This window comes from Falco peregrinus, chromosome 3, assembly GCF_023634155.1.
Source record: "Falco peregrinus isolate bFalPer1 chromosome 3, bFalPer1.pri, whole genome shotgun sequence".
Lineage (NCBI taxonomy): Eukaryota > Metazoa > Chordata > Aves > Falconiformes > Falconidae > Falco > Falco peregrinus.
The window spans coordinates 35,784,988-35,812,818 of NC_073723.1; the positions used below are offsets into that span (position 1 = coordinate 35,784,988).

The window sequence follows — 27,831 nt, forward strand, 5'->3', positions numbered from 1 at the left end:
AACTTTTTTTACACTTTAAAGAGTTCTAAAGGCTAAGCTTAATAGAAAAACATAACGAACAAGAACACTGAAATGCTTCTCAGCTTCAGCTCATATAAGTGGATGCTGGCCAAGATCAAGCATCACTTACCCACCAGGAACCCAGTGCTCACTTCAAGATATTTCCAAGTTATGATGTGGGAGGGATGCATCACTATTTGGAGCGGATTCATGTTTTCTTTCAGCACACTTTTTCATTTAGGTTTGATTGGAAACAGAGGCTGTTCTAACTATTGTTCTGTTTGCAGCAAGTAACCCAGAAAGGTCCATCTGTGTTTTACTTACATTCAAATAATTAGTTCAATATTTGACACCTTTCCTAAATGAAAAAAACTGCTCAAACCTACTGCACTTATGAGATCACAGCTCCTCCAAACCTGCTCAAATATTGAAAGTCTATAAATCCCTCTCTTCAAGATGTGCAAAATAAACATGTCCACTAGTTATTGCACAGAATAATCAATGTCTGGCTGTACTCTTTAAATGGAAAATTGTGTTTTGTTTCTCTGATATACGCTGTGGTTTTAGGAAGATGAGTTGCATAGTTGAGTATGAAGGACTATCCCCAAAGGAAAACAAGACCCACTTGCAGATAAAAATGGCTCAGTTTTGGGTCCAACAGGTTCTTCAGGTTATGCTATCCCTGGTGACACATGCTGACAAGGATGGTAGTGATTGATGGTGCACAGCACTTTTTTTTTGCTGCTAGGATGCCAGCCAAAACTGAAATGTTATTGCTGTCATGGCAGAACAAAGAGCGAGGGCAGGCACGGTAGGGATTAATACTGTCACTGACATAGACTTCAACTGTCAGAGAGGAATACAACCTGTTGTATAGTAGATGGGGAACTGGAGGGCACATGAATTAAGACCAACCCATTAAGAATATAAATATTCCACTCAGGTCTCATAATTTCATCAGCTGGGTATGTCCTGTTTTACTTCTGCCTTTCTCCATACCTCTGCTTCACAGGCAGCTCACATATGAGTCTGTGGGTTGCCTGTGAAAAATTTTCTGGCATGTGTGACAGCGTATTACAGCAGTATGGATGCAGAAATTATCTAGCATGGCACAGACATCCCCTAGGACTCTAAGGATGAAACTGAGGTCTTGATTTTCGCAGAGGAGTATGATGAAGTTTTATGGTGTATGCATGTAATCTTGTATTTGCAAATACCTGAATATATTTTTCATGCCTTATCAAGAGAGCTAACTGTTAGATCATTTGCATATGAAAAGCCTCTCCCATACACAGATTACCCGGTTCCAAGCGTTTCTAATCTAGGAAAGGTTTCAGCTATCACATCTTTAGCTGAATTAAATTCTATTTAATTATTTTTAAATAAACCATAAAGCACTGGAAAAGCTACCATGGTAGAGGTATAAATATACTTAATGTACCAGTATATCTTAATTAATAATATCTAAAATTTTAAATCTGTATTCATCAAGATTTTGCAGTTTTACAGAATGCAGTATCTGCAGAATAGCATTAGAGTCTTTGCTTTCACTGGTTCTACTAAAAGTTAAGTAAGAACACCTGTTCTGATACAGGATGATATTGGCAGATGGAAGTGAATCACAGGTCTTTTGCTCATATAGTCACTTCTGTAGTTTGGTCACTGGCATCCCAGCAATGAAAGGAATCTATCCAAAGGTCAAATATAAGTTAAACTTATATGTCCCAGAAAATACACTTTGGCACCAATTTTTAAAGTTTAACCTAAGTTAAATACACAGTGTCAGTTTTTAAAATAAAATAATAAAATCTTTTATTCTGCTGTTTGCTAGCTATATTTATGTTTAGTTACTCAATGAATTATTTTAATGGCTACTATTTTATCCAGCAATAGAAACCATACAAGAAACTTGCAGTATTAAATTCCTGTACTGTGAACAGAGTTAGAAAGCTAAAGATCCACACTTCTGTCAAACTGGCAGTGGCAAAGACACAGCACTGCTAACCAGTGGGTAGCATAGCCAACATACTGCATTTTGGAAAAAAAATCTTTCAGCCATCAACCTAGGTATCAATTTATGTGCCAGTACTAAAAATACAACCCAAAGAACAAAACAGAGCCATAGAACCAGCTGTATTTTGAGAAGATCTCAGCTTTTATTTACTTTCAGAATTCAGCTGTTTCTCCCCTTGTCTCTTACACACATACCTGCAAAAGTCATCACCCTTCATTTCCTTTTTTATTCCCAATAACAGGACTCATTGTACACCAATCACTTCTGAAAAAAAATCAGTCTTTTCTTTTAGCGATCTACATAAAAGCTGAGCTTTCTCACAGGCGATCCATATTGTGAGAACTGAACACATTTGACAGGCTGCCCTGGAAATAGCTGTATCCAAGACTGTCATAAGCAAGGTTGTATTGGGCCATGAGCTTTCATGTTTATTATACCACCTTGAAATACATGGTGCCTACTTGGTATGCATGGGACTCCACCTCACCCCACCACCCCACATTTATTTTGGCATGCAAACACTTGAGCCACAAGGATCTCTAACAGCTCCATCCAGGAGCAGCCACCCATCCTCCTGGTCTCACACACACCATTGTGGGGTCTGCTGCATCCAATTTGCAGCAGGGGATAACACACTGGGGAAGTGTTGGTGCATCCACAAAACTAACATTTCATACAGGTTTCTCCAATGTTAATTGAAATATTGACATTGTCTATGTGTGACATGGTTCAGTAGTAAACCCAGTATTTTTCTCACAGATCAACAACAGCAGCAGCTTCCTTTTACTGAAATAGCCATGCCCGAGTTACAATCCAAAACAAGAAATGAAATGGCAAGCTGTTTTAAATTATAACATTGTTTAAAAAAACCTATAGCATAGAGTTATATCTCTACAGCTAGGCTGTAACTTGTCAACATGAAAAATACCTGTGGCAGTGCCAAAGTTTCTATTTGCCATAATGGCTTCACCCACTGAGCAACCAAAACCTAAGATTTATAATCTTATTTTTTAAGTATGCACATCTCTAAACTAATTGCTCCAAAAGACAAATTTCCCAGCCATTAAAACACAATTTAAATAAATAAATAAATAAATACCATTCTATCTTTTCCTTCATTCTCTCCTTTGTGGCTCCATATGAAATAGGAAAAATTGGCAAATTTTGGAAATTACAAACAAAATTGATTACTGTGCCCATAAATATATGATAGCACAGATACGGTCAACATAGGATTGTGAAAAATTCAGGGTGGCTTTTGTTTCTGAGGTGCATTTGCAGTGAGCCTGTACTACCATGAGGGAGATGGATGATCCAAAACCTGTGTAGGGAAGAGAGCCAACTAGCCAAGGGTGCTGTCTTAGCTCAACTTCTAGTCCACACTGGGAGTAAGAAAGACATCTGTGGAGCTGCCTCTACTGCCCATTTCTTAGTATCAAGGCACTTCCCTTCAGTTCTCTGGGACACATGAAAGGTGTCATATGGTTTCATTCCTACCAGTATGTCCAAACACTTGACCGTATTCACATATTTTGTGCTTTTGGATTTAGGTTCTCTCACAGCAAGGGAGACAGAGCCAGAGACCAAATTTTCTTTCTTTCAGCTCTAATGCCACTGAGAGAAAATGGATTATTGCTGCTACTTGAATTCTTTTTTGGGTTGTAGTTGAACCAAGAATAGGTTTCAGAAAGAAAGTCAAGCTTGTAAACACTTTGGAAAGACAATGGCAAAAAATTAGGAACAATGTAATAAACAGAAGGCCTTGTGAACAGAATATTAAAAATGAAATGCAAAGAACTGCTGGCTTACTTTTTCCCTTCTAATCTTGAGTGGCCTGTTGCTGACAGTAATTATTTTCCTCATCTTAACACCACTGATCTCTAAATTCTGTCCTGAAGATATTTTTTATTTTATCTGTAACCTTAGATAGTAATTGTTAGCATGGTGATGAAAGGATGATCTTCCCAACTTACACTTACTTACACTGAAAGTAACAAAAATCTCAAATTATAGGTGTGAATTTGATAAATCACAGATACTAAGGCTGTAAAAACTGAAGAGAAAATCCATTGGGCATAGGACGTGTGGACAGTGGAGCATGTCATTTAGTTATACTAGAGACAGAAGAGAACTGATTCTTTGTTTATTCCTAACATCTAAAATGCTTGTACCTGTGAAATTGAAATTTAGCTAAAAGAGTTTTGCTGTTGCTTAGTTTTATCAAGCTTAGGCATGTATTCCTGTGTCAATACTTCTGCTTACAGAAACAGTAATCAGCTAAAGGATGACTATGTGTAGGGTTATAAAACTGACATAGAATTAAGAATACTGTTGAACTACCAAGAAAGAGGAAAAACACCCACCATATTGGTAACGAGATCTAAAAGGTGTAATGGTGGTGCGAAGAGACAGAGGCAGTTCAAGTGCAAACTCCTCCACTCTACTGTATCCACAAGAGAATAAATATGACAAAAATTATCCTATAAAGTTTGCTTAAAAGTCCATATTTAGCTAGTCTTACATGATCTAAAAATGGCCTTATGTGCTTTGCATATTGGTGGTCTTATTGAACACTTCAATAAACCAGTTTTTGAGTACTATGCTAAATCACAAGGTAAGAGCAGTTATAACTATACACTACAATGATTACCTCTTTCTACCATATCAGCAGTGGAGGAAAGTGGTGTATCAGGAGGAAAGAAAATCACAGTGAGTTACTAGATATGCACTAGAAACTCCGTAACATCAAACAAGAAGGAGCAGTAAACAACCACAGAGGATGTGAAGAACCACAAGAATAAAGACAAGAATAAAATATAAATAGTTTTATTATTGAGCTATATCCAGCTGTTCAAGTATATGAGCTATGAATAGCCAGCACAACCTCATGCAATGATGAACTACCTTTTCCTGTGAACTCCCTACACAGAATTCCTAACAATGTTGATACGAAAAACATTTTAGTTTTTCAACAGGTGTTAAAGTGTGGATTTAGCAGCTTTAAGCTTAGTGATCAGTAATACAATGTACTTGACCAGTGTCACATTTTTCTAAATGTCACCTTTTCACACTGTGACACTGCACCCAGTCCTGTCAGTCCCACTTACATCATGCTCAGGTTGAGCCCCAGGCATGTTCCTCCTGATTGCATGGATGCCCCTTGTACTACGTCTTAGCACATTTACTAGCTGATCTCCTTTTATTATCCTGCAAGCTAAAGCCGCTGACATGTAAAACCCAAACATGACTCATGTTCTTATATGAGAAATGTCAGAGGTTATATATTGTCCTGCAATTTTATGACAATAAGTGAATAATTACTTACTGTAATCTTGAACACATTACTACTAAAGATACTAAGATTTCAAAATAGTTGTATGAATACATCCAATAATTGCAGATTGTACTTTATACATAACAATTATAATGTTCAAATTATCTGGGCCTGGTTTATATTTTTTCCATTTTTTCTTGAAAAAAATCTTGACAAGTTAATTATTTTTCTCACGTTTATACCCATCTTTGTGCGTATTTCAGTAGCTATGAATGTAGCAGATTTATATCCATCTCTGATTCCTATTCAATATAAAGAAAAATAAAGTTATGATGATACAGGAAAATCATGTCTCTTGTCTCTAAAAATAGGTTCATCAGTGTGAACACTTACCTTCACCTAACACCATTAAGACCACCAACAAATATGCAAATTTGGAATAAATAAGTGCTCTGGCAATTTTTGCAGGGAATTATTATTCCTGAAAGATTTAAGATACAAGTAACAACACAGAACCTAAAATAGGAGGTTTTGAGAAGGAAACGAGGGAAGGCCTGAGCTAATCGGTCCTCATGGAGATATTTAATGAGAAGGCAACTGATCCTTTACAGAAGACAGAGAATACCCAGATACACTTGAGGTACCTTAAATCATCTGTAACATGGTTGTAATGTTGGTATGATTTGACTGAGAGGAGGATAGTTCTTTTGCCTGTTTATCATACAATGTGATGCTGAGTGAGAAGGAAAGTGGAAGGAGAAAAGTGAAACAAGAAAGAGGGCATAGCACATGCAAACTTATGCAAGACTGGCCTTGACAAACCGGTAAAAGAGGGAAAGAGGATGTGATCCTGCTTGGTAAAGGGATTTTATACTTCTTCTAAAAAATGTGATTGGGATCAACTGTTCTTAGCAGTAGCATTTTATTAAAAAAGGTGTCTTATACCACTTGTTTTATCTTAACCTATTTTTAAATCTCTTCATCCCTGAATTACTGCCTGTATCTACCGAATTGGGCAATTTTTTGCTAAAAAATTATGTCCCAGGAAAGAAGGAGCCAACAGACTTGGACTGTAAAGATTGTCCATATAAAAGGCTTTGACTAGTGAGCTTTCTCTCACTAGTAAATATTCTGCAATATTTATTCAGATCCTCCCCATTAACAGCAGTAATTAATGGCAGAGTATAAATATTAAGTTTAAAAGATCCAAACTGTCCTCTGTTGCTAGAACTTTAAAATACCCAATGGCTACATATTCAAACGAATCCAAAATGAGCTATAGTAATGGCAGAAGCTGAAATGTAGGCAGAACTCAACTTTTAGCCGTTGTATCACACAAAACTCTTGCTGAATGTAGGCAGAACTCAACCTTTTCGCCATTGTATCACACAAAACTCTTGCTGTTGCTACTACTAATTGAGTTACTCTAGTTTACAAAAGGCAAACACTGAAATAAATTTGTTATGAATAACATAATCTTGTTATGCTTACATAATACATAATATTAAAAATATACAGCATTTTCAAAACCCATCAGTCACTTAGACTATTACTGCTGCAGTACCTTTCTTCAATGCTACTATTTGCAAAGAACATCGTAAAAACAACTATCTGTAATTTTTTTCTTGAACTTGTTCTAGTATAATTTTGAAGCATGAAAAAAAAAATTCAAGAAGTAATAATTCCCCGTAGCTGCTAATTCATGATCCTAAGAAAAGGCCAAAACTAATCAACTATATGAAGTGTTGGCTGGGACAAATTTGAAACCATGTGAAAATATTCTATTGATAGATTCTACCCTCAGGAAAACTTAATTTTGTAAAGTCACTGTAACTGAGGAGGAAGGCAAACAATTTGCAATATACTCTAAATTGTATGAGTAATGTAATGACTGTGCTATTCCTAGACTGTCTGGATCTCTGCTGGTATGGTTAAGCAAGCCAGAAAGAGGTTCTGAGACCACAAACACAACATTTTTTAATTAATTTAATCAAATTTAATTTATATTATATATATAAATTAATAAAATAAATTTAATTAATTTAATTAAAAAAGGCAGACCCCAGGGGAAATGGAGAGCTGTGGTCTGTGGGGTACAGGGCAGCCACTGCCAGCTCCCACCCAAGAACTGAAGAATATCACTTCCCCCTTTCCCACTTGAGTTATGAAGTGATGTTTTTAAAAGATGGTTACTTTCTCCTCCATCCTCTTCCTCTTCCACATCACTAACGCTTTCCAATAGTGCAATAAGGTTCTCAAAGTAGGAATCAAATGGTCTTGAAAACCCAAGGACAGATGCATAGCAAATTCCTTGCCTCTGCTGCTACATCATCTCTCATTTAAATTCATAGCTGGCCCAGAGTACACATCTGTAAACACTGCTGAATTGGTAAGTACTTTATTCCTGAAATGGAGACTCCTTTACCTCAAAAAAACTTCCCATGGAAACTGTCAGCATGCCCCAGAAAAACTTCTGTCCTCAGAACTTCACTGGAAGTCTGGAGAGGGAGTCTGTTTGTTCAGAACAAGCATCCGAGCGTATCCACTTGGAGATCTGATAGAGGATTTTGTCTCCTGCACGGGGTGTGTTTATCACAGGTAGCTATGTTCAAATGGGAAAAATTGCATTACCCTGGAAGCACATGGCCCATGATAAACACCTTGTATGGGGATTCTGATGATAAATGCTGTCAGCACATATCTGCTACAAAAGGGATATCTTCTTAAGCCCCAGCTAGCAATCAGCTTAGTTCTGATACAGAGGGATTAATATATTCGCAGGATTTTGCACCAGGCAGTGTAACTAGAAATGGCACAAACTGGAAAATAAATCACCCACAAAACATATATATATATATATATATATATATTCATTTAAAGATGTATAGAATAAAAAAAGCATTTAAAATCTTATTTTTATTGACATAAAAATTGCATTTTGCTTTAAAAAATAATCTATAATTTCATACACATTTTAGGAAGTCTGGAACCAATTTTTTTTAGTAATCTACAGTGCTTCTTCTCAAACTTCATATGCATCTGACCTCTGAGGTGCCAGTTTGTTGAATAGCCTTGTTTGGTGCTAACCAATTTAGCACAAAGTACTGCATGCAGATTTCAGGGTACATCCCCAATAAAATGCAGCAATTTCATAACAATTTTAAAAGATTAAGAATATTACCTATGACCATTTTTATAAGCAAAGGAGGATTAAGATGTGTTTACGTGGGTTGTGTATGATCCAGATTAGCTTTTTGCTGTTTTGGCTAATGCTCATGGGTTTAACACCGGAGCTTGGATAACATTCATGGGCTTCGCCGTATATATACCGGGTCTGACAGGTTTGAGATCTGTCAGAGACTTGTGTTCCTAAATCCAGGGGACTCACATTTACATTTCAGTGAGAAACTTAATAGCAATACTTAACAAGATCAAGGTAAACATCGAAACTACATTTCTTAAAGGAGTTTAAAATTTTTGAAGAAGCATATTTCTTCTGTGTGTGAACAGAAGTAGTATCTGGCAAAGGCCACATGCATTCAGTTTTGATTAAACCATGCATCAAGCTAATTATTCTTTCATACCAGCACATCCCAAGCTTAGCAATGTCCTTGTTTAATACTCTCTACTTTCCTGACTGGACTGATTCAATGATCAGTATAATTAACCAGCTTTGTGGCAAATCAAATTTATACAGCTGTGGAAATGAAACAGGTGTGACCTGCATGTGTTCTTGATTGGTCTTTTGTCGTGGGGCTGCAGACTCATTTTTTATTTAAGGACCTTGCCAGTAGCTATACATCACAAGATAAGGCTAGGATTTTTTTTGTGTCGAAAAAAAGTAGTGCTTGTTATGTACCACACCTGAACAGTATCGTTGCATTGATAATGAAAGAAAGGTGACATAAAGAGTAACTCATGTGTGTTGATGAAGTCAGGGAGCATTGATTAGACATACACTACAGACTATGCAGCAGCCTAACATGCCATAAAATTAAGGGCATGATAAATAGCAGGTTGATTACACATCAGGAAAAAACTGATGAAGTTATGCTCCATAATTAATGAATCCCTTCACAGTACAACTTTCCTAGAGCTTATAAATATCACCTGAATTACTGAAGTAGCTTTGAAATCGTTCCACTGGGGAAATTAATTTAAAATTGATGAAAGACATATAGGAGATATAGCTATCTTTAGTATTTCTGGGTTCATTGCAGCCTGCTGAGTTTCCAGCTGTTTGAGCTGTATTTCAGATAGAGAAACCCTGGTCCTTGTAGGTAGAGCTGCAAGCTGAAGAGGAACATAGCAGAAGTAATGTAGATTTATAATCTTCCATTAAGTCAGCTTGTGCTTTTCCAGTCTTGTGACCTTTTTTTGCTAGGTAAAGAGAAAAAAAAAAAAAAAAAAAAGAGAGGACACTGTGCAGATTGCCCCCAAATACTCTCAGTGAGGACACTGATATAGCTGCAAGTATGTGATCTCCTTCCAAGGAAATAAAAGGATGCTGTTTCTTTTCCAAGACTGCATTCAACTTTGTTTTCACAGGCAGGAGGGGAACTGTTACTTCTCCAAAATGCAAGTTTTTGGCCACAACAATAGCATGATGCTTTCAGTGCAGAATGGAACTGAGCTCCATTTCTTCTCCGCAATTCTCTCTTACTTATTGTAAGACAAGTAACAAGGAATGCAAATTAATGCATAAAAGATCAAAGGGCATTTAATTATACAGAATACTTTTGCAAAAATAAGTGGCAAATAGTTGCTTTGTAGTATAAATAGAAGCAGATTGTTACTAAGAAAGCAAAATACATTTGAGGTATGTGCCCTATATCTTACTTGAGTTATAGAAAAGTTGTGAATGATGCAATTCAATGGTAGGGATCTGGGACGAGGCTTCCTCTGGTGCTGAGCCTGATCTTTAATCAGCTTGTTCTACCATTACCTTTGATCATTAAGAGTTTAGATTCAAGCCCAGAGATCACAGCCTAAAACAGTATTCTATTTATATAACCTACAGCTGTGAGCCTCTCTATAGAACATTTCAATGAGCTTTATTATTACTACTGGTGTTATTTTTAAACAAGTTGTTAGTAAGGACAGCACAAGAATTTCTCTAATTTCTAGAGTTTCCATTCATCATTGGATAAATTCTTCAATATATCACACTGACTCTGCCATGACAGCATTAAATGGCAAGAAAGATCACTAGTACCATGTGACTCTAACATCTCCATCAAAAAAACACTAAATATTTTTTAAATCTTTACCTTGATAGGATGAATCCTTTGAACTTCAATACAGACATGAACTCTGTCATAAACCATTTTGTTCTTATTTAATATTTTCTAGATCCCGGAGCACCATGTTCATGCACTGCCACATGAAGTGTTAAATTATCTTAATTTCCTAATGTTTCTAAATAATTTATGTTTAGAAAATCTATAATATAATAGTGAGCAGTGTGAGTGTATTCTGAATGGGTTATAACTTCCCTTAAAAAAACACTTATGGAAAGGTTTAGAAATTGGCTTCTTAATTTGCATTTGCTTGAAGCACAGCCAAATATGTGGTTATTAAAATAAAATAATTTATTTTTCTTTACTAAATGTATTTTAAACTGATTTTGCTGTTGGCTTTTCAGAACTGAGAGAATGAAAATACATACACAGGCTTTTCTGCTGTTTTTCAATGCCTGTCTGATAAAAAGACACACACAACTGACTTGCCAAGTTGCTTTTACCTCTATAGGTCAAGAGAGACCAAACTGGGGGACAGAACTCTGAAGATTCGGTTAATGCTCAACAGCCACCCACGCCTCTTAGAAAACATCAATCTTTTGTACAGTACACTCCACCTGAGTACATAATTTCCCAGGAAGGATTGGATAAAATATTAAAACTCGTAATATACTATTTCAGTAATTCTTTTTCTCAATAAAACAAGTTGTCTGCCAGCTATGTAAATGGAACTTGACTTCTGCTGCTGTCCATGACAACTTACTTACATGGCCTAAATTGAAGGATCCCAGCGTGCTTTTAAGCACACTGATACCCAACTCCCTGCTGGGGAGAGCTCCAGTGATGTTCCCACTTTTACCTTTTCCTAGACACTGCTCTCCACAGAGGAAAACCTGAGTAGGGAGTTGGATGGAACCATCATGTGCTAACCTAACCTAGATCCTGGGGACAAACGCCTTCAGAAATCAGTTTAAATGCTGGCTTAGTATGTATTTATACCTAGATATATGAACAATAATAACCTGGAAGAATGTTTACATACAAAGTAGATACTGGACTTTTTAAAAAGTCACAGGTAGGAAAGATTACTTGGGAGACTAAAGTACTTTGATGGTGAAACTATATAACTAATAATATAACTCCAAATACATTAATAACTCCTAATAACTCCATAACATGAATGCTTAATGACTGCGTGGTAGCTTGTGTGTAACAATAGTGGCTCTTTGTATTAATTTTTCTCAGCAAGCTGCTACAGCAAATGGTAGCAAATTGGACGCTTTTATGGCAGTTTCAACACATTCTCCAACCAAGTGGCTGCAGAAACCGAATAAATAGGCATTCAGCTGTAAGACATTCCCTTCGAATCTGAGTTAAATCCCAAAGGAAGGGCTCCTGGGGCACGTTACACGGCTGTTTTCTGTGAACGCAGTGTGTAGGACAACATAATTGTCGCTCTTTCCTCAGCAATAAAGCCTTAATTCAACGCTATTTCAGTCAATGTGAATTTTGCCATTGATTTCAGTATTGCATGACCAGAACCAGTGATCAATAAGAACACCTGGAGGAGATGTTCAAAGGCACAAAACGCTGTTAGAAGCCTGCTTGATGGAACTGACTTTCATCAGAGATTAGCTGGCAAATTGTCACTGGGCATTTTTCCCTCCTACTCTCTGATGCATGTCCTAAATTCTGCAGACAGACATGGACAGTATATATCACTTACGTGTAACCTAACTATGCACAGAATATCTTTACTTTTTAAGTGCATTAAATGAATCGGAAATAAATTATAATGGTGAATGACAGGTATCAGCCACTTCCCTTTAATTTTAAATTCTCAACATACAGCACTTGTTCATCATGTTCCTGGGTTATAAATTCCTGTCAAGAAGAATGTTACATAAGGGAAATGTAAACCTCTGCAAAAGTTGTAAGCCAGTTATATACACAATTTTTCTTCCCGCCCCCCCCCCCCCCCCCCCGTATCTGCATTTCTGTTTATACACCTACAACTTCTTTGGAAAGTAAAATTTTTTGTAGACAGTCTATGCACTTCAAGTTGCCTATTTCAGCTAACAGGATCTGTGGACAGTAGCTGACCAGAAAGTCAAATATAGATAATTCTATAGCAGATCTCTTTTGTTTGAATATATACAGTACATTTTGTGGAAGTAGGTTGTAAATTCAAATATAAACATGTTCTCCAAAATTATTAATACCATTTTTAGCTAATAAAGTATTTTTCAAACTGATTTCTACTAAACATTCTGCGCTAATATAAAAATCTGCATATATATTCAGGCAAAGATAAAAAAAAGATGTAAACATGCATGCTAATTTATTTTTATGAAAAGGAAAAAAGAAATCAGATTTCATGGTGACTGCACAAACACGTGCAGTGTGGAAATGGATGCAGCATTCAAGGGCAGGTCCAGCCAATAGAACCTGTATTTTATGAGATGTTCTCCTTCTTAATTTTTTAACAAGACCCTGGTCAAAGTCTATATCCAACTTATTATAAGAAAGTAATATAAAAGATTCTGTGTTTACTTTAAAAATCTCACTAGCATTGCTATTACAATGTTAATTTGGAAAAAGGATTTTTCAATTAATCACTGAAGGGTTTGTTCTCATATAGAGAAGATACTTCATAAAGGCACATATCTTAATATTTATACCTCTGTAGAATAGAAATAATTTATTGTCTGGGCAATTTTTGGTCAGGTATAAGAAAAAAGTGAATAGCAGGAAAATATTTTCTTTTTGACAGAGATCAAAAAGAACCAAAATAGGCTCATTTTGAACATGAGTGTTTACAACAGCTTGTCTGTGTCTGTCAAGATTTACTACAATTCACTCAAAATATCTGTATTATAGACCATGCTCAGAAATCTTTTTTATCCCAGATTTTATCAAAAAAATTACAACTCATTGCTTGTGCATGATTACTCTCAAACTGCTACAGAAGACACTGATGGCTGCACGTTATTTACTCATTGCATGCCTGCAGCTACTCACTAATGAACCTACTTTAATAAAAGTTTTCTTTCCAACTTGTGGCACCTGCACCAGTTTATCGCTGTCAAGTGCAATGCTGTATGTCTGGTACATCACAGCTTACTTATATATGAAAATGTACATTACTGGGGACTCTGACACTGTAGAATGTTCATCCTAGAAAGCTGATCAGTGAGTACCAAGGATGTAAGGACAATTGAAAAAAGCTTCAGATACTTCCTGCTCTCATGAAAGGGTTTTCTAGACAAACATATCTTAATGCTTGAAAATAATTTTAATGTTATATCAGAGTAAGGAAAAAAGTCCTAGAGCTAGAGCCATACTTGTATAAGTCCATCTTTATAAGACTTAATCCTTATCACATATGTTAAAAGGAAGATGTAAAATGATACCCAAAGGGAAGGCAAATCAAATCAATATTTAGTGCATCAGAAATGCTATCATAATGTATGTTTCTATTTCTCAGGACAGGCATCCCATTTTGCAAGTGACCAGTCCTAAATCACTGAGATTTTCTTTGCCTTTTAGTTGAGCCACCAAGGGCAAGCAGGAAGGTACTTCCCTTACCCTACCATTCCCTCCCAGATATTTTTTTTTCAAGTGATAGACTATAAGTTACAAAAAAAAAAATTCTTCCCTTCAAAAAACATAGCTCATAAAATGGAAAGACCATTTTCAGAATAATCAACAAGACTGCTGAGTGTTGGGACTCTCTGGCATTAAGTTTCAGTTCTGTGCTGATAGCACGTGTTGCCCTGCAGTAATGCAGTAAAAATACAGCAAAATCAAAGTGTTGCAAATAGCTGTGCAAAACCTTCAGTGAGTTCTAAGGAAATAATATCTGAACACAAGCAGTAAAACCAGGCTAGAAGGTGACACCTAGACCCAGTTTTATGACAGACCTGGAGGTGAACCAAAATCAGCAATAGCATTGCCTTTGGAAACTATTAATAAGACAGACACCAGCAATTTGGAGAACAATGTGTATTCAATTTAAAGAATTACAGTTGGATGGTTTTCCTAAGGCATTTTCTAAGTCAGCAGGGTCAAAGGTAGACTTATAATGCAACATGTATTCATTATTTATTTATCTATCTTTATTTTTTTATTTTTGGTGAAAAGCAGCCCCAAGCAGACTTCATTGTGTAGGAAGTTCAAAAAAACCCAAATAGTTTGCAGAGATCACTGTAGGTTTCTGCAAAGAACAATGAGGAAGAGATGCCACCTCAGTTTTAAGCAGAAGCAGAAAGATTGATGATTATGATGCACAACATAATGTCACAATGCAGCCTATTTTTGAGAATGTTTAACATACTACTAACTCAAAAAACAGAAGAAATGAGATGGAACAGAGGAAAGCAGAAATTTAAGGCCAAAATCGTTAGCTCTTCAAAACTAAAAATGTGATGCTGAATGTTCCATAGATAGGGGCTGGAATCTAATTATCAGTCTTATGTGCTCACAGTCATCATCGTAATGCCATTCTAAAGTACCCGAGATCTCCGTCCCTTCTGAGCTGTGTACAGAGGGAGGAGGGGGAATATTTCCGAAGTAACATCCAGAAACAGTTTTGGATTTTTCTGTCAAAGAATCTCAAAGATAAAACTGCTGAAAAGGTCCTGGACTTAATGTAGCATTTAAGTCTTGGCTGATGATTCACAACCCGTAAATATCCCTCTAATGGTTTATCAGATTTTCGATAATGATTTGAGAGACTTGAAAGGTATTTCTTGAAACGTTATGATTTTTTTCCTTGTAAAGCAATCAATATGTGCATACTGTGCTGCTTGATCTTATCACTAGTTACAGCTGGAAGTATATGACTGAAACATTTATTAAAAGTCCTCTGCTTTTTTCATTTTGTGTGTTTAATTTTGTAATGAAAACTCTCAGTGATTTACTGAGGAAAGATTGCATGTATCAGAAAGATTGGGATTTCTAGTTTTGATCATGGAAAGAGGCAGAGACACAGGCTTTGTCTGAAGTTAAGACCTGTACTAGAGGTCAGATGAAGATGTTCTTTCCTTCTCTGTTTCTACAGAGAAAGTTTATGAAAGGCAACAGAAAAAAATCAGGTCAGCTATGAAAACAAAGTGTTCTTAAAATCACAACTTGCACTGCTTACATATGCAGCCATGCAAGTCTTTTCTTTTTTCTTTTCTTAAAGCTGGTATGAAAATAATCAACACCAGATTTTCCCTTAAGAGAACAGATTCTCTCTGTTCTGAACCCGTCAAAGGTTTTTCTCTCTTTTCTGAGTAGAGAGGTGGATGGCAGTGCTACAGCAGTGTACAGAGACTTTAACAGAGGCTGGAGTCCCTTCAATATTTCCAGAATTTTATAGGTTTTAGAGGTTTTATGACAATAATACTTTCTTCAACTTGCACATATACTGTAAGGTTTGTATAGGTACTTTATGATCAGGTCCATAGTATGTGTTTAAAAGAGACTTTTTAAAATAGATGAGCAATCTGGATTCAAAATCTAAGTGATGGAAAGTAGAAATTGCAAGTACTCTTAGTAAATTATCTTTATGAGTAGAGTTTGAGAATGTATATCTTGACTTATCCTGCAGTCATCTAACTTCAGGTTCTAACCACTGGTTTTCTCAGTTTAAGAGACAGAATTGTCTTTCTACATAGATTGCTTTAGAGTATGATTATCTTCAACCTGTTGATTGTTATTTTAATAGACTTCATTTTTAAAAACTATTATTGATTTTCCCAGATCTCATATCATTACTGGAGTGCAGTTCCAGAACTTGTAAGTTTTGATTTTTTGTAGAAGACTAAACAACATACAGTAAGTGCTGTTTCACTGATGATAAATTTTGTTATTGATAAACATAGGAGCATTTGCTGCCAGCCTGAGCAGGGCTGAGGACTGGAATTCTATGTGTGCATTGAAACCAGTATTACATTTATATTTCTGACACCTTCTTAGTTTTCAATGACATTTCAAATACAAACTTTCAATAGTATGGTGCATTCATTTGCTAAGTCCCCCTAATGCATGTCAAATCACATAATCCAAATTACATTATTTGCATATGTTAATCTTTTTTAATAATTCTTATCAATCCTTACCAACAGCTGATGCATTTTTATCAGATCACCCTAGCTTTCCAATTTTTCTTTTTGTTGAATCGTTGTATATTGTCTGCTATTCTACAAACTTACTTATGTAAGATGAAGAAACCCCTCCCAACATTTAATGTTTTTAATGAAGCCAAAGCTGGTTTTAAGGTTTTTTTTGTTACCCTAAATTTGTTCTCCATAAAACTGAAATGACTGGCTGGATTTCTTTGTTATGTTCTCCACTTGTATTTCAGGTGCTCGAACTTCTGCTCTCAGACAAATTTTTGGAAGTAATTTCTGAATCTGTACGTGCACTGTTTATCCCTTTCTCTCCCCTTTTCAAGACAGAATGTAAGTTCTTGATTCCTCAAGCTTTCCTCCTTACTTTTAGTATTTCCTCCCAGCATTTACAAGAACAAAAATTCTACTTTTCTTCCTGAGGCAGGCTCCCACCGAGCTGTGGGGAGCAGCATGTAAGTTGTGCGTGTAGGGTTTGGTCAGACCACTACTCTCTCAAAAGATGTTTTTTGAAACAGTTATCTTCCAATACTTTTGATTCACTTGTGCAGTCCAGAAGAAAAAATAAGTCTGCTTAAAGTGTCAAAGAAAAAATTCTAGTTTATTTACCCTGCATGCTTCACTGAGGGACACATGTCTCAAGTTTTACTGTTTAGCAACATTGGGAAATGAATAATTTCAAACAAGCCAACCTTATCAGGTCACCATGAATTCCCTTCAAAGCTATGAGAAGAGTGCTTCCATTCCTGAAGCCGCTGACTTGTTGAATAGCAATTATATATTTTTTTTGTATAAATGTGATGTGAATATTCAATGACATTTGTACTCCTGCAGGTCATGAGTGTCTTCTTGCTCAGCCTTATTAGTGAACACTTAATTGTGCTGAACTCTACTTCCTCAAAAGGTATGCAGCAGTGGGAATATCCTGGGGCTATTCTAGGATAGCTTTACATGAAGAAAGCTGTCTCTATAACATGCTGAAGAGATATTCCCTTGTTGTCTGGGTCTCTGATGTTTTAAGGAAAGAGGCAGAGTTTTCTTATATGTATCTGGGTCAGTAACTACACTTGTTTTCCCCAATGAGATTTGGTTTTCCATTCACTTTAACTCTTAGTACATACTGTATTAAAGGCTGCTATTTTCTTTGAACAGCAGCAGCCTCAGTACTGGGGGCTCTTTATTGCCCTAACAGGAAAAAAAAAAAAAAAAAAAAGATGGAATTGATCATGGACTGATCCAACTGTAGTATTACAAGACTCAACAGATGCCAACTCTATTTTTAAAGGCTGAAAGTGATTATGCTAACTGTAAAAGTGGACAAAGAAGATAAGAACAGTAAATGGTCTGAACTAGATGATCTTTGAGGTTCCTTCCAAGCCAACCCATTCTGTGATTCTATTATTCTATAAAATGCATGATGAAAAGAAGGCAAATGGGACCTTATAAATAACAGAATATATAGCAGGCAATGCAATAGATCGAAGAATGCTGATAGGATGAAATACTCCTTCATTTGGAATTTCACAGAATTTCTTATCAGATGTTTTCAGTATACATGAAATTCTATCTCCAGCAAGACAAGGATACTCAAAAAACACACATCAGGTGACACCTGTGGACAGCACATCTCTAAAAGCAGCACTAGCTTAAGCCAAAAATACTATGACCTTCTGCAACAGCCACATGCATTCTACATCGCAGCAGCTACCTGCATAACTTTTGAAAATCTTTTATTTTATTATCACTTATTTAACCCTTTAATAAATGCACATGCTACTTTCTATGGCACTCTGCACACAGGGAAATCTAAGAGTGGACAAACAAAATTGAGGACTGAGGCCAAAGTATCATAATCCATTTGATAATTACAGGTAAGGTTTTGACATGTCTTTTATAAGGAGAGAGGTATCAGCAGAATAAAAGGAAGTGTGATGTCTCCCTTCTCATTACTCTTTAAAAAAGCCGCCTGAAATATCACTAATCATCTGTTGGTTTTAAAAGCAGCAGAATATTCACAAGATCTGGATGACACTTCAAAAAAATTTTCTGTTCACAGCGTGTAAGCATAAAAATAGCCCTACAATTTCAGCTAAGCAAACTGTAATATGCAATGGAAACAGATGTTTTACATGAGGCTGGTAGCCAAGCCATGGCAGAATCATTAATGCATTTGGAGCTCAATTTCAACGCCATTTGATGTTGACAGGATTCTTCATATTGTCATGAAGACATCTGGGACTGGTGCCTTGGAATTCACCCCTTGGAAAGGGACAGGATCTGTAGCTGCTCTTAGGATAACTGTTGACTTTATCAGTGGTTCCTAACACTCAAAAGTAAATGCGCTTTGCCTCAGCTGGTGTTGTGCTCTGATTGTCATTGCCAATGTGCATAAAAGATCCCATGAACAATGAAAATATGAAGCTGAATAAAAGTAAACTCCTATTTTTCCACCTTTGCCTTAACTTTCTGACCACTGGTTCAGGTGTGTAGCAGAGAAGTCCCACACCAGCCTCTGCACTCCAGGCACTGCTCTGCTATCTCCTCCAGGGTGCTGCCACACACCTTCTTTAAAGCATGTCTGCCTGCCACACAGGCCATCACTGTCTCTTTCTTCTCCTTCATTTCTTCTGAGTAACACTTAGAGTGTTAGACTGAATCACCATTAAGGATCATCTTTTCATCCTTTTTCATACACAGGCCTCCACCAGGTGGTCCTGATTTAAGTTGTGAAGCTACACTAGCCATGAACAATAACATGAATTTCTTAAAGTTGGTTTATAGGTAAGTCAGTTTTTTCCAAGGTTATTTTCTTCAAGGGTAGCAGCCTGCCTTGACTCCTGTAACAGTGACGTTGCAAGAAAGACCTCAGTGAAAAATGAATGTCTACTACTTGCTTCATAAGAGGAAGCTTGGAGGCATGGAATCTGATGTGATTCCATGATTACATGAGAACATGTGAATGACTGCCTCTCCATGGAGAAGACCCACATGTGCACTGCAGCCTGCCACAGCTCTTATCCTGACCATCCTCAGCAGCTGCAGCGCCAAAGCAGGTCAGTCTATGATTCAACCCTTTTATTTCAGAAAAGCCTTATCACACATGTTTACCAGTTTTCCAGTGTTTGTAAGATTGCATTTGTTACAATGGTTTCCCCTCATTCAGTCATTAGGTCTGTGCAATGAAGTGACAATCCACCCTATCAGCTAGATAACATCCTGAATTAAGGATAAAACATGCTATAAATCTGGGTGTGCAGACGAAGATATACATGGAGACTATGTGTGTATGTGTAGGTAGGTAACAACAAACATACAGAAACAGCTTTAATCTGAGTTTTGTAGTGATGCAAGTTTCACAATTTAATATTTATTTTTAATTCTCATTGGTTACAACCATGTATGGAATAAATAAAATATGTTAACTACATAATATTAGTGCAACTTTGACTAGAATCAAACCCAAAGGTACAATGGAAGTGAAACATTAATATTATTTTTTAACTTAGAAGACTTATGTACGATGCTACAGATTGGAAAAAAATAAAAATATATAGAACCTTTATCCCATTCATACAGATAGGTAAGCAGACCCATTTTTTTTTTTTGCATCTGCTCCTCTAACAACAGATTTGTAACCAGGACAGAATTTGCAAATACAAATTCCTTATATTTTATGTTTGAAAAAGCTCATTGTGTCTCTATTTTTTTGATGCTCCTTTCTAACCTGATGTACTTTTACATTAAGTACAAAATGTTTGTATACCCTTCTTCAAATATTAAAGAAAAAAATGGGTTAGGAAAGCAACGCTTGTAATACTGTTCAGAGTGTACCAAATCCAGAAGCAGAACTTCAATGAATAAGAAAAAGCTACAAAGATCACTTTCATTTTATGCCAGAAGTTCAAGTATTTTATTGAGAGGTAGTGAGGAGTTTTAAAACCTGAAGTTTACTCTACATACATTGGAAATTATATGTTAATATTTGTTTTTATTATTTATTAAGGGCCACCAAAAACACCTTCAAGTTTGAAAGAGAACGTGTTAAATGCAGTGGACAGGAAATGTAGTACTTGTGTACTAACACAGCTCTTACCCTTACATTATCCCTTATAGTTCTTAAGCCTTATATTTCAGAATAGCAATTGCTTAGATTAAATCTATCCTTCAAAAGGCCATTGAGTGATATGAATAGGAGCAGTATCAAAATTACTCAAATTGTTTTGTTTGTCTGTTAAGACTTTTGCACTTGTTAATTAGCTAAGAGGTATTAATGAAGCATCCCTGTACACAGTATTGGTATCTAATATAGTGAAGACATTTTATTGATTGGGATCTTAAAATTACAGACAGTTTTAAAAACAACAAAATTGCAACAGACACCCTTATAATTACAAATTTGATTCTAGTTATGTTTAATTCTTTTTTTTTTCTTTTCTTTTCCTTTTATTTTACTTTATTTTTTCTCTTTGCAAATCACAAATCACAGATTTTCCTTGGGGTCAGGAGGGGTGGAAGGGAAAGAGGAAGAAGGCAAGTTCTCTTCTTAAAAACATTCTTAAAAGTATCTTGTGCAGTTTTCATGAATGACTAGATCTCTACAACAAAAAATTAACAACTCAGCTACCCAGTCCCAAATTTTCTCATTGTACACCATAACCAGGCTTGAACAGGAGAGAATGCAAGAATGCAGCTGGCTATAGAATGAGCTCCCAGTTTACATAACAGTGAAAGTAATCAGTATGTTAAAATGAACTAGATTAATTATAATCTGCCTGTATATAAATAATGTTCTTCCACTGCTGCTACAGGGGAAAAAAAGACAAAAACCCAAGATGATATATTTTATTGAATGTGAAGCAGATGATTGATTTCAGTTGCAGAGATTTCAGCAGAGATCTGTCCTGCAAACTTTCTACATGTAGCACATCCATTTGTTTGGGGTGAGAAACGTGAAGGAGACCTGTGCAGATTAAGCTCTAAGGACCAGAAACTGAGGTCAGTGATATAGCTGTATATATCCCTTCAACTCTGAACCATAACAATGCTTCTGTCCAAAGTCCAAACTTTACCTTCTTTTGAATTGCTATTCCTCCCCTCCTGCTCTCTGCCTGAAAGCACACAGTCCCTACATGGCATTTTCCTTAGAGATGTGTCTTTTTTTCTCAGCCTCAGATATACTCTCCATTTGTAACTTGACCTCTTGCTCTATTCCCTTACAGTAACACATACTTCATGACCTGACCCACAGCATTTCATTTTTACTTGCCTCAGTTACCCTTCCATAATGTTCTGGAGGAGACAACGTTGATACTGAAATACCCCTGCCTGATGCCATAGCAATGTAAAAACTCAAACAGGTGCTTGACTGGAAACTCATGCATTTAAAGCCAGTGAATTTTCAGGGCTGGGGTGTCTTAAATACAGAACAGAGATGCATGCATGCTTCCCTCCCCCCCCACCCCCGGCTTCTGTTTCTGTGGTTTAAGCAATCTAGTTAATTGTTCTGAAAGTTGTGGTGAAGAAAAATAAAATAACTGACCTGGTATCACTGCCTCCCCTAAAGCATACCACGTAAAAAGTCCACCGAGTGAAAGCATGTCAACCCTGTCAAGTCAAAGGCTACAGCAAGCTGTTCATTAAGTCCTGAATAAAGGATGCTGTTCTGAACTAAACTTATATTTGATCTCTATTTCTTTGTTGATATTATAAAGCAATTACTTATTGAGGGTTTCCATAGTAACAAGTGAGATAATTTTTTGTTTTAAAGCTCTTTTATGCACTTAACATACAGATACAGTGGGATAATTGCAGGGAATACTGTTCCTGCTTTCCTGGTATTATTTAACCAGAGCAGGGTAAAGGAAAGCATGGTTTTCAATGAAACTGGAGATTTATTTTCCCTCCTCTGTAAGAACATGAAAAAAACTTTACAATTTACTTACATCTTTGGTTTCTGCGTTTGCTCTTGTACATAGTCATTCTGAAGAAATTCCACTTTCTAAGAAGTAATTGCCTTGGACACGGACAAAAGAGATGAGATCGTGCTTCTGCTTTGCAGTGAGACAGTTGCTCACTGACAGAAGGTAACCAGCAATCTCTCAGAGAAAGGCAGGGTAATACCATTCTCCTAAAATCCAGGGTAGATTCTACTGGCTCTAACTATTTTCTCTGTTACAAAGCCCAGAGACAAAATATATTTATTTTCCTCTTTTTCAAATGTGTTTTATACTAGCTAATAAAATCCAGAAAGTATATAGAATCACATAATCAGACAATATGGGATAATGTGCTATTCAATAGCCTGACATCAAGATTCCTTGAAAAAGCCCTGATATAACCAAAACTGCATAAATGACCTCATAAACTAACAAAAACTAACTTTTCATTGTCAGGTCTTAGAATTATGCATATGAGGACGTTAAAATATTTTGGGCTAAATTTTCAAGCAAAAATACTATTTTTGAAAAATCAGTGCATGTTGATCAATGAAAACCTGACTGCAGGTCTGAGCTCATGAATAGGTTATGCAGGAAATAACATATAAAATGCAAATTTTTTTCCATGCCTATGTTTACTCCTGCATTACCTTCCAATGATTTAATTTGAGGAAAGTTATTTAAGCAACATTCTGCTGATTGCTCATTTTTATAAGTACTTCATTGCCTGCTAGTCTGTTGAATCACAAGGTCATGGGGAAAAAGTGGCAGCACTGTATGATTTTTCACATACATGTATGTCGCCGTTTCAAAGAACCCAGACATCTTCCTAAAGGGAACAGAGGAAAGGGGAAAAAATTCTTGCCGCGTGGAGGAGATAAGAGTTATGACGACATTCAAGAAAGAAGATGACAATGGCAGCTATGCAGCTCGAAAGAGGTGGAAATTTCAGTTCATTCAGCAATAAATCTGCCGTCAATAAAATTACGTGAATGGATTTCTTAATGTTTTAAGAAATCCATGTCTTGAAGTGCTCTTCGTGTTTTAAGATCTTGATCAAAGATATCACAAATACAGAAGTGTCAAAGGAATAGAGATAGAGGATGGGGTAATGTAAAAATAACTGCTGACTCAAATGTCTTGAAAATAATAATAATAGTTGTATTGCTATTTAAAATGCATAGATTGACAGCAGCTTTTTAAACTACTCAAAAAAATCTAAAGCTAATGTTTTTGGCTTACGTAAAAAAAATTAACATCTGGTGCCTATGGATCATTCATGTTTCAGAAAGTAAAAAACTCCTTTTCAAAGACAGGGAGAATTTGCAGCATCCATCTAAAAACATAAACCTACAGGTATTTTATTCATGAAAAAACCCTAAAATTAAAAGGAATGTCTATTTTAAGCTACCTACCATAAAATTATACTTTTTCCATCTTTTTTTTTCTCTCAGATTTTTTCTTTTTATATCTCCAGTATAACCATTTTTTAGTCTTGTGCATTATTTAATTTTCCTTTCAATTGTTCAGTATTCGTATATCCTCACATTGGCACACCTCTAGCTACTGAAGTGAAAACTTTACTTTATATTGACTTTATTCCTGTACTTCTCCTCCCTTTGTCAAAATCTGACCACATGTCTTTTCATTTGCTTTGGCTTTGTATCAGCATAGCTGACAATAATGTGTAGCCTGAAAAAAAAAAGTGGAAGTAACGGATGCATTTTTTAGATGTATTTAGTATTTCAACTCCAGTCATCTCCAAATGCCACAGTTGAAGTAACGCCATCTCTGTTGTGGAGGTCAGCAGAAAGGTGGGAAATTGCAAAGCACATGAACAGTGACAGGAGGAAAAAAAATTGGCTAAGTGATTGCTAAACATAGCAGCAGACAAAATGTCTGCACCATATAGGAAGAACCTGCATGCCACATTAACATTGTGCATTTAATATCCATTTAGGTCAGTATTTTTGCAGTAGTTTGTATGCGCTGAGGATATTTGTGCAGTTTTCCTGCTTTGTTTTTTCCTCTGAGTTAATTTCCAGCTGAATCAGGTCTGTGATCTGACTCAGAGAGACCTGTGGTCTCCCTTTAGATCTGCTGCTTTATGTAGCAGTATTTGTTTCCTTTTCTTGCTCTTTTTCTACTTCTACCTGAATTGAAGACTCTTGTCCATATTATTCAGTTCAAATTTTCCTTATTTTCTTGGTTTAGTAAGATGTCCTTAGTCTTTTTCCTCAACCCACATTAGACCTTAACTATAGAAATAATTTGTTTTCTTGATCATCAGTGGCTAATCTTTTTCATGTGCTTAACCTGGACATATATTACCATCTCTCCATATGTTATTTTTCATAGCACATACAACAACAGGTATATTTTTCCATTGTTCTTTTGTGAATTATTCTATTACAACTGTGTATTTGTATGCAAATGTGTCAGTAATGGCATAATATAAAAATATAAACTAAGTGGAAATTTCATGGGATAGGAATTAATTTATTTTAAATGATCCCTGAAAACACAGTCTTTATTGCTTTTTCTTTTTGTTAATTGCAACTCTGATTATTTCTTCAGTACAGTGAAATGCATTTGCTAAATATAATGTAAATACACTGTGTTTGGTGAATCATTCTAGGTCTGTTCATCAAAAAATATCACAAAAAAAGTACTTGAATGTGCTGGCTAGATTTGAGTGGGCACAGAAGCCTCCTGTTCCTCTGTGTTACTGGTCTCTGTTAGGAGACTTTAAAATTCACTTTCACACTATTACAGCCTTAAAAAAGTCAGAATCTTGCATATGGCTGGTTAAGTGCAACAAGCTTAGTGAGGTGGGAAGAAATGATTGGAACCTCTCAGCAACAAAAATCACCTAGTCATATTAAGCTTATTACTTTTCTACAAGGATGCATCTTCTTAAATGATTACAAAAGTTTAAAATAGTCTTAAAACAGTCTGTTTAATGAATTTTATCAGTTCGTTCTTGCTAGTGGCAAAAAATTAATAATGTCCACATCTGCATATCTGATACCGCCTCTCAGCTTTCTCTCCTCCTACCCTACAGGTCCCAATAAGAAATTTTTGTTTGAAATAAATTTCTTAGACTATTTCCTAAGCAGAGGATAAGAAAAAAATACAGATACTTTACAAATACAAATAACTCCTGACTAGAATGTCACATATTACTCATCAATAAACACTTTGCCTGGGCTGTATCCTCAAATTTATTTTTAATGAGCAGACTTTAGACAGAAAAGGAAGGTGGAGGAGGCTTAACGTATGTTCTGTCTTTCAGTGTTTAATTCAATGCACCCAGTCAATTTAGATAATATCCTTTTAAAGCTTCCACTATGGTTATTTTATGATGTCATCTAGAGAAAATATTACATCTATGAATATGAATTATTTTTTTCTTGAAATAAATGGTATGTGTAAGGATCAACATTTAACCTTTTCTGAGTAATAAATACTCCTTATACAATTTTGATGTATTATAATTATGCACTTGATGTATGCACCATTTATTGATAAAAATTTGGACAATTATCTAACAATAATGCTTTTTAACATGGTGTAATTTAGATAAGTAAAATTCACTTTACTAAGAAATGCCATTTAGCTGTTTCAGCAGGTTTATGACAACATCATCTTTTTATGATGTAATGAGGGCAGAATTTAAAATATTGGCAAAACCATACCCCTGACTAACACCGGTACAACACTGGAACAGGCTGTGGCAAGCAGAATAAGAAACAGCAAAATCTGTACTTCTCATACTTACAACTAGAAGTTAGAATCAAGGAGTTCCATAAATGCTTTTGGAGAGAAAACAAAGGTGGTTAGCATTCCTGAAGCAGACCCGAAATAAAGACCGATCAGAGTGCCAAAGAAGGAAACTTTTATTAAAGGGTTACCTGTAAAGGGCTTAACTCAGCTGCCTAAACATTCATGTCTAGCATTACTTTGATGATTTATGGCATCTGAGCCATCCACACAGTGCCAGAAAATATGGCACAGGACCTGTGGGAACCCTCAACCTTGTGGAGCACTCTGCTGAAGCCAAAGCCATCTTAAATGCCTCTAGGCAAATATTTAGGCAACTGAGTGCAGCCCAAAGACTTTATATTCTAGCCTCTCTGATAACTATCATTATCCTCTAGCTTTTTTATACTTAAGGTGATTGTTTCAAAGTGGTCCCAACCTGAACTCTCAGACCTTGACCCTTGCAAGAGTTGATGGATATGTGTGGAGGAGAACCCCTACAGAGATCCACTGAAATCCAGACAGGAAACAGGAAAAAGTCCTGCCTGTCAGAGACCTGTGATTGATTGCAGTAGGGATTATCTGGAAAGAGAAAATGATAAGGTGTATGACTGAGAATTTTTAAATATCCTCAAAAAGGCCACCATTTGTTAGTACACAATCCACAGCTGATTGTGTGGATTAAAAAATTGTGTGAATAAGAGAAATAATGTAGCATAACACTTTTAAATCAGCAGTACGTGCTTGTACTAAAGCCAGAAAGCCTGTCAAAATGTTTTAACAGTCTTCCTTTACTTCAGCCAGTTTTTACTCTGCCCGAGTGTTCATATCCAGAATACAGTTTGCAAGATTTCATGAAAACCTCAAGTATTCTTCAAAAGCTGCATTAGAATGGAATTTGTTACATTCACACCATTCCCATAATCTACTAGTTTAGAAAATAACATCAGAAGAAATTATTTTTTCTGGAGCTACTTGATATTTAGAAAAGTATTTGGCTGTTCCTTGTCTCTATTATCTTCCGCATTTCTGCTGACCTCCTTTACTCTTCTTCAGCACTATCAGACGTTAATGGCACTTGAGCACAAAAGATTCTTCTTTAGCTAGAAGGAGAAAGCCCCCAGGGTACTGGTCTTACTTTCACCACAGGCAATTTTCTCTTATTCAATGAAGCTTCTTCACTAGAATATATAGTCTCATTGTTATACTACCATGTATCTTTAATCTTTAAGGAATTTGCTGTCAAGCTTCCCTCATTAGACTGAGCTCTTTTTATCAGACGTCACTATTGCCATTTAGCAATATGATCACAAAGCCTGCCACGTTCGTTCTCAGGTAGGAGCCCATAATGGCTCTTCCTCCATTCCCTTGCCCTGTTCACAGAGTGTTCTCATTCCTTCAAGAAGAGCATTAGAAAAGCATTCAGATATTTTTCTGTGACTAAAAATTTCCAAAGTTTAGTGTCACTTCCTACAAATGTAAGGTTGGT

General features: G+C 36.1%; 1 protein-coding gene across 6 annotated transcripts in view; it reads right to left on the minus strand.

Moving 5' to 3' along the window:
• Positions 1 to 27,831, minus strand: part of RALYL (RALY RNA binding protein like) — a 401,768-nt gene that overhangs the window by 99,174 nt on the left and 274,763 nt on the right. The window contains exon 1 of one of the 6 annotated variants that reach the window (XM_005240623.4): positions 22,587 to 22,719. The exons of the other annotated variants lie outside the window; for them this stretch is intronic. Within the exon in view, the coding sequence (XP_005240680.1) occupies positions 22,587 to 22,623 (37 nt within the window). The 5' untranslated portion in view covers positions 22,624 to 22,719. Of the gene's footprint in view, positions 1 to 22,586; positions 22,720 to 27,831 lie in introns of those variants that run through there. 6 annotated transcript variants of the gene reach the window in all.